General features: G+C 41.2%; 1 protein-coding gene and 1 long non-coding RNA gene across 2 annotated transcripts; both read right to left on the reverse strand.

The window, feature by feature from the left end:
• Nucleotides 1-6,034: 6,034 nt before the first annotated feature.
• On the reverse strand, nt 6,035-7,249 carry LOC115158959 (insulin gene enhancer protein ISL-1-like; the record flags this gene model as incomplete). The annotated part of the gene is made up of 3 exons (XM_029708393.1): nt 6,035-6,576; nt 6,789-6,950; nt 7,037-7,249. Coding segments are annotated over 3 exons (453 nt in total), but the record flags the coding sequence as incomplete, so codon positions are not given.
• Nucleotide 7,250: 1 nt separating this feature from the next.
• LOC115159001 (uncharacterized) lies at nt 7,251-8,065 on the reverse strand. Its single transcript, XR_003868808.1, has 3 exons — nt 7,934-8,065; nt 7,488-7,720; nt 7,251-7,329 (listed from the first exon to the last, which is right to left on the reverse strand). It is a non-coding gene; the product is annotated as an uncharacterized LOC115159001 (long non-coding RNA).
• Nucleotides 8,066-8,694: the final 629 nt, after the last annotated feature.

An 8,694-nucleotide genomic window follows, 5' to 3' on the forward strand; every position in this document is an offset into this window, starting at 1 on the left:
TACTATCCACATTAAAAAGTGAAATACTGTAGATATGTTATCAAAACAATTTAACTCCAAGCTAGAAGTATCAGAATGCCTAGAAAGGTAGTTCTAACCTTAAATATGACTGGGAGAAGTGTCAAGAATAGGAAAGCCATCTATTCCACAGTACACTAGAACACAGCAAACATGGACAACAGCAGTCTTAACATAGCTGAGGGCAGCAATAGAGCAAAATGTCCACTAGATGACAGCAAATGGACCTATCACGGCCCTACAGGAATGGTGAGAAATCCATATTTTCATTTAAACCAGGGTACTTAGTGGCCTGTAGTTTGTAAATCCAAAAACTTTCCCTTTGGTTTAGCTGTTTAAGACGGTCCCCTTTTCTAATTGAGGCCGGAACATGATCAATACCCATAGCTTGTAGGGAGGCAGGGTTGCCATGGTGTAAGAATTTGTAGTGCCTTGCCATGGGGTAGTCTTCATTGCCTACCTGTATGGCGTACTTGTGTTCCGCTAAGCGGTCTTGAGGCGTCTCTTTGTCCGTCCAATGTAGAACACCTTGCACTGTGGACATTCCAATCTGTAGATGACATGAGCGATTTTGCAGTTAATGAAATGCTTGACGTGATACTCCATTTTAGAAGCTGTGTCAGCAAAAATAAAATTCTGTGCAATATTTCTGAAAGGGTTGCACTGGTTGCATTTAAAAGAGCTCTTGGGTTTGTGGTCTAGCCACGTTTTTTGAGAGTCGCCAGGAAGATAGCTGTGGACTAATTTTTCATTTCGGGTAGGACATCTCTTAAAGATTATGACTGGTGGATCTAGGAAGACTTGGCGTGGTAGCGCATCGCTTTGGATGATTCCCCAATTATTTGTAATGATTATTTTAATGTTCTCTGCTTCAGTGCTGTATTTTGTAACAAACTACACTCTCTCTGATGTATCACGAGGCACTCCCCTTCGCAACAAGTTCTCTCTGTCAAGTTTTCCTGCCCTTATACATGCATCTTTCAGGACCTGAGCGCTGTAGCCCCGATTCAAGAAGCGATTCTCCAATTCAGCAGATTTGACACTGTAGTCTGTTTCCTGATCGCAAATTCTGCGGACTCTTTGGAATTGGCCATATGGAATGTTCTCTTTTAGCCTTTTGAGGTAAAAGCTGTATTTTTGCAGATGTTCCTGGTATCATATAGGATAAAAAAATTTTTTTTAATCTATGTCTGTGAACTCTGTGCTGTTTTATGTGGCATCTTCTAAGAACAAAGAAAAATACTACCTAAGTTTTCAAATTGTGCATTTTCTAGATTAAAGGAATTTAAAACATGATTAAATAAGACTAAAGTAATTAAAAGTAATAATATAATGGATTTTTGTGATTTCCAACAAGTTCTGTCATTTCCTCCACAATTAAGTTTGTGATGGAAATGACTGTGATGGAAATGATGCTTCTACTGTTTTTGGAGAAAAATGACAGACTGCTTAGCATGCTTTGGCTAGTATTACAGCTAGCATATAGTTTACACTAAATACATATTATATATATTATTTTTTATAGTTCTACCACAAATTAAAGAATTTATAGCCTGTTTGGAAATGACTGACCATAAAAATATTCTCTACACAAGCAATATTTACCTAGATTTTTCTTCATCTTCTGGACATCACATCTTGAACAACTGTCTGCTGCAGCCATGTGCTTCAGTGTCGCAATAAGTTTCCATGGTAGCTAAATTAACATTCTCTTGACAAAACTTTAGTAATGAGGAATTTGCCCTCAGTGGTAGAAATGACACCACTACCAAATGACAGGCATTTTTTGTGTAAATAACAATATAAAGGGCATACTCACAAAAAATATTGATATAGATTTAATTTAATTGACTCTTTCTCTAGAATATAACATTACATTTTTTCTTATAGAAAAACATAGTAGAAGCTAAAAAGTCTGGGTCAGGGACGAGGGCAAAACAGTGAAATCTAGGTATAAAATGCATCTGAAAAGTAGCTAAAATACTTGATAGAGAGGTGTTAAAAAATCTGGGGTGATTGTAGTGAGAACTTATAAAGAATAAAATCCTATTTTTTAAATACAATCCCCAAAATTGACCCTGAGGACATAGAAGTTCCCGTAGTTGCAGAATAACGGGGTCCAGGGGTCTGACAACTTTCCGAAGGCACTGTATATAGTGTGTGTATGTGTGTGTGTTGGGTTGACAGTGTAAGTGTGTGTGAGTATGTGCATAGAGTCAGTGCAAGAGAGTAATTGCTGTCTTGTTTAGCAGTCTTATGGCTTGGGGGTAGAAGCTGTTCAAGGTCCTACTGGTTCCAGACTTCCTGCATCGGTACCGCTTGCCGTGCAGTAACAGAGGGAACAGTCTATGACTTGGGTGGCTGGAGTCTTTGACAATTCTTTGGGGCTTCCTTTGACACCGCCTGGTATAGAGCTCCTGGATGGCAGGGACCTCGGCCCCAGTGATGTACTAGGCGGTAAACACTACCCTCTGTAGCACCTTGCAATTGCCGTATCAAGCGGCAGTGCTTGACTTGGGCCGGAGCTGTCCGGAACACTGTACCGGCACTTCTAATTTTGGGGCAATTGTGCCCGGCTCCTCTATAAAAAACAAAGTAGCCTATTGCTGACCCAGGTTCACACACCGAGGCAAAAAATCTTCATAAAATAGCAATGTAGAAGGGGCATTCATTTCCTGATATCGCTTAGTTCATGTTTATTTGCCGCTAGTCTGTGAATCTGTGAGAGACAGTAGGCTGTTCGAGATTGCACAGATTGAAAATGTGCCCGCCTGAATGGCATGATATGCTCTTCCAAGTTGTCAAATGAGGGTTTGTAAGGAAATTAAAGTCATGGAAATTAGTTTCATAATTGTTGTTAATGTAATTCATGAAAGCACACTTTTAAATATGATCAATCAACTAAAAAACAACATATCAGCCATTATCAGAATGACCCTTCAGTGAATGTCTGTGGTGCTGCGTGTGTGCCAGTACGAGTGGGCTGTTGCCCGAGGAGAGAGAGTGCAACATTTCAGCAGCAGGTATAGAATAATGACAGACAGACTAAATATATTACCAATTCAAAACATAACTTGTAGCAGTAATCTCACAAGTTAATTATAGCTAGCAAAGCATTCATTTCGTTGTTGCCTTTCCACCAGCACTGTAGAGCCTAAATAAATCTGCACCATTGGAAACCTGGGATTCCCCTCTATTAAACAGTAGCCATGTAATTGTGACAATGTAAAAAATGTAAGAATAGCCTAATTGACAAATAACATGCTGTCAATAGATCTCCACTGAAACATGAATATTTTAGCCATATATACACTTGAAGTCGGAAGTTTACATACACTTAGGTTGGAGTCATTAAAACTTGTTTTTCAACCACTCCTCAAATTTCTTGTTAACAAACTATACTTTTGGCAAATCGGTTAGGACATCTACTTGTGCATGACACAAGTAATTTTTCCAACAATTGTTTACAGACAGATTATTTCACTTATCATTCACTGTATCACAATTCCAGTGGGTCAGAAGTTTACATACACTAAGTTGATTTGTGCCTTTAAACAGCTTGGAAAATTCCAGAAAATGATGTCATGGCTTTAGAAGCTTCTGATAGGCTAATTGACATCATTTGAGTCAATTGGAGGTGTACCTGTGGATGTATTTCAAGGCCTACCTTCAAACTCAGTGCCTCTTTGCTTGACATCATGGGAAAATCTAAAGAAATCAGCCAAGACCTCAGAGAGCAATTTCCAAATGCTTAAAGTTACCACGTTCATCTGTACAAACAATAGTACGCATGTATAAACGTCATGGGACCACGCAGCCGTCATACCGCTCAGGAAGGAGACGCGTTCTGTCTCCTAGAGATGAACGTACTTTGGTGAGAAAAGTGCAAATCAATCCCAGAACAACAGCAAAGGACCTTGTGAAGATGCTGGAGGAAACAAAAGTATCTATATCCACAGTAGAACGACTCCTATATCGACATAACCTGAAAGGCCGCTCAGCGTGGAAGAAGCCACTGCTCCAAAACCGCCATAAAAAAGCCAGACTACGGTTTGCAACTGCACATGGGGACAAAGATCGTACTTTTTGGAGAAATGTCCTCTGGTCTGATGAAACAAAAATAGAACTGTTTGGCCATAATGACCATCGTTATGTTTGGAGGAAAAAGGGGGAGGCTTGCAAGCCGAAGAACACCATCCCAACCGCGAAGCACGGGGGTGGCAGCATCATGTTGTGGGGGTGCTTTGCTGCAGGAGGGACTGGTGCACTTCGCAAAATAGATGGCGTCATGAGGCAGGACAATTACGTGGATATATTGAAGCAACATCTCAAGACATCAGTCAGGAAGTTAAAGCTTGGGCGCAAATGGGTCTTCCAAATGGACAATGACCCCAAGCATACTTCCAAAGTTGTGGCAAAATGGCTTAAGGACAACAAAGTCAAGGTATTGGAGTGGCCATCACAAAGCCCTGACCTCAATCCTAAAGAAAATGTGTAGGTAGAACTGAAAAAGTGTGTGCGAGCAAGGAGGCCTACACACCTGATTCAGTTACACGAGCTCTGTCAGGAGGAATGGGCCAAAATTCACCCAACTTATTGTGGGAAGCTTGTGGAAGGCTACCCAAAATGTTTGACCCAAGTTAAACAATTTAAAGGCAATGCTACCAAATACTAATTGAGTGTATGTAAACTTCTGACCCACTGGGAATGTGATGAAATAAATTATTCTCTCTCCAATTATTCTGACATTTCACATTCTTAAAATAAAGTGGTGATCCTAACTGACCTAAGACAGGGAATTTTTACTAGGATTTAATGTCAGGAATGATAAAAATCTGAGTTTAAATATATTTGGCTATTGTGTATGTAAACTTCCGACATCAACTGTATACATGTCTAGTTAGATTCTTTGCTTTGAAGTAACCTACCTTATCCATTTCATCCCTGATTTATTGAATGAGGGAATCATTTTAAAAAGAAAAGCTATTTGGTTGTAATGTTGAAAAAGCCTGCACACCCAGGAGCTCACATGTTGACATGTGACTAACAGTGCAGTTCTATGTGGAGGGCTAAGTGCCTTGATCAAGGGCACAACGGCAGGAGGTGTTATGTCTACATGGGATCAGACACAGCAGCTTTCCAGTGTCAATATTGCTAACTTTTTCATGTAGGCTATAGTAATCGTCACGAAAATGTGGTTATATGTCATGGAGAGTAACAGTGAATAATCAGAGGTCTCTATAGTTTTATGTGAATTTTGGTGAACATAGTCTAATGGACCGACTTGGAAAAAGACAGCTCAAGTACTTCTTCCATCCCAAGTTGAGCACTGCCAAGCGGTGATGCAGCTAGTCAAGATGCTCTCAATGGTGCAGCTGTAGAATGACTTTTGGGGTAAAGAGACAAAGAGAGATGAGGTAGCACTCTATTCTTCATACAAGAAGTGTATGAAAGAGTTAAAAAGTTATAGATGAAAATGAGTGAACATGTATTTGTTTGTTTTGAGTGGGAAGTGATAAAATGTCTGAAAGACATGGGAGAATGCATGCAGTGGTAGTGACGTTGAGAGGGCATGCAAATGGGCATGCAAAGCAGACAGACAGATTGTACTAACAGAGTCCCTCGAAGATGTCGGTCTGCAGTTTTCACACAGCCTAGATGGATTTTAGGGTTATTGTGTCAACTTGTTGTTCGATCTTGCACCTTTGCCATTGAAGAACTGGAAAAAGTTGCCCCCTTGTGGGGTGATATGGCCATTAACATTATCTGCCTGCAGCAGGATTGCTAAAACCCAAATGCCTTTTTCTTTAAGTCAAACAGGAAGAAAGAACAAGTTGTTCAGATTTGCTTTCTACAATAATAGGTTTCACACTAGAGTTGTTGTAAAGTGGATGAGGAAGTAGACAGAGTGAATAATCATTTCCATGACAATCAATCAGAAAATATCAATCAGTTCAGAATCCGAGTTTCACATTTAGGAGTGAAATATGTTCCAATAGAGATGACATCTGACGGCTTGGTTTTGTGGAGATTTAATTAATTCCCAAACGCAAACTCCCAGACTGTGACTATACAAACAGACTGTGTTTAAATCACATGTTGACAGATCACACCACAGTCTGCCAGAAGATAAAGCTTCATGTGATGACTGGAGGTCTGGATGAATTCTCATGGTCTAAAACCACTGTGTGCTGCATGGGCCATAGTATAGTGGTGCACATTTTGTTTTGTCTCATTGATCCATAACCTTTAATTCATTTACCCATACAGAAAACAAAACATGCAGAACTGGGACCCAAATTATGTAATCTATTTTTTCCAACACAACATTCTCCTGTCTGGGAACTAGTTTAATAATTAGAGCATACATTAAATAACTAATTACATGATTTACAGCTGCTTGAAGCCCCTTCAGATTAGACACAGGGTCTTGATAACTCTGCATAGTTACAGTAACAGTTCTGGTGGGATGGTGGCTGTCTAGATAGTCAGAATGGTGACGGCGTGCTCACCACCCTGCTGCGGTGGAGAACCCAGGTCTTCTGAAAAACACGTTCTCTGAGGGGAAGTGAAAGAGAAATGATGAGTGTTGGCCACCACAGTCAGGGCTGACTAATGAAACTGGATAAAGGAGTAGCTAATACCAATCAGTTATAGTCTCAATCTACAGTATAAGGTGTAGGTCTAAGGTTAGCTTGTTGCAGTCATAATCAGGGTCTGATATGTCACACAAAGGGACATTACACTACCTGATACACACTCTGATTTACCTGGGAAATATGAGTGAGGGTCAGCTCATCATGGTCAGCTGAGAGCTTGATTTGGCCGTCAAGTGGTTGCCATGATGACTCATAGACGTAAATCTGGAGGGCAAAGTCAGGGGCCTCAGGAGAGAGGACCACCATCGGTCTGGCTGCAGTACACAGCAGGGCCTGGAACATAGTTAGTGATGATCAACTTTGTTCACAGACAGACAGACACACAGACAGACACACACACACACACACACACTACTCACTGTGAAGTCCAAGTCTGACACTGGTCTGCCTCCTTTTTTGGCGTGGCTCTTCTTGTCCTTGCAGCGTTTGTTCTGGAACCACACCCTGATGACCCGCTTGTTTAGGCCAGTCAGCTGACTTAGCTGGAGCTTGACTGCTGCGTCGGGCCGGGGGGTCTGGGAGTAGCAGGTGCACAAGGCTTTCAGCTGGGTGTCACTGAGGACGGTACGCACCCGCACCCGCACCCGCACCCCTCTACTCCTACCCCTGTCCAACCACCTTCTCTCCCAAACTCCTCCTCTTCTCCCTAACCCTGACATAGGTGAGAATGATTCAACTTAACTTAAGGAACATTAAACTTACCGATTACAGGGAAAGATGAGTCAGACCTTTGAGACAGTTTCATAATTACCATTAACTCGAAAGGAAAACAATTCTCAATATTTTATTACGCATATAAACTTCACAGACCTTTTCTTTTCTTTAGTGTGTCTGCTTTTTGGATCTGTTGCTCTGGCATCGTGTGCTCTGCCTGGCAGCATGGTCCTCCTGGTCCCAGGGTGAAGCTATCCCCAGGCATGAGTAATGCACCACAGAGCGAGCAGTGCAGACAGTCAGGGTGATAGTTCTGTCTTCCTGCCCTCACAACCAGGTCAGAGGAGAGTACTGCCTCCCTGCAGCCTCCACACTTCTCTGCAAATAGTCTAACACACACACACACACAAATCAATAACAAACACATTCACATGGTTAAAAATGACAAAACTAAAGGTTGGAAGCTGTTCACACACACACCATCAACAAACACATTCAAAGAGTAAAAAAATACAAACATAATATACACACAAAGTTGACCTTACAATGTTCATATTTATCGTTACAACTTCTCTACTGTCCCACCAAAGCTGCTGACTCACCGTGCATAATCTGTCCTACACAAGGTCCTCCCGTCCCTCAGGAAGCAGCTGACACTCTCTCCCAGGGGACAGTGGCACTCGTCACAGTACAGGCACCCTGTGTGCCACTGCTGGTTTGACCCAACCCGTAGCACCACAGGGTCTCTGATGGACTCTCCACAGCCAGCGCAGGGCCATACCGCCCCCTGTGGACATGACTCCTCATTGCACCCTGGCCCCACTGGAATTACAAGGAATACTGTACTGAAATTACCTTTCCATGACATCAACATAAACATTGTGAAGTTTTAGTCTTTCTTACAGCATGTTCATGATAAGACACTTATATCTTTTTTCATAATCAACAGTAATCAAGAAGAAGTCAGTGAGGGAACATTAAACGTTTAATCTTTACATTTCATTGCAAAACATTGCAAAAACGTTTTCATCTCACTGGTGTGTTTAGGTTACAGGTTTTATCTAGTAACATTATGTGTATCATAACGAATGAGGAAAATACTGAATCTGACATATTCAAAACCAATTATAGCAATCAAACTTTAACCTCAACCATAAGACAATGATTATAATAAAATATCATTATGTGTACATGATACAATATAAACCTGAGCACTTTTTATTATTATGTAAATTACAACACGTTTATCAAACTCACATTTGCTGGTATTGCTGTGGTCCTCCAAGGTTTCCCCCGTTAACATCAGGGTGTATTCTGACAGGACATCAACTGTCCCCAGTGAGTGGAATTCTGTCTGAGCTGG

The sequence above is a fragment of the Salmo trutta genome, chromosome 22 (assembly GCF_901001165.1).
Source record: "Salmo trutta chromosome 22, fSalTru1.1, whole genome shotgun sequence".
In the NCBI taxonomy this organism is placed as follows: Eukaryota; Metazoa; Chordata; class Actinopteri; order Salmoniformes; family Salmonidae; genus Salmo; species Salmo trutta.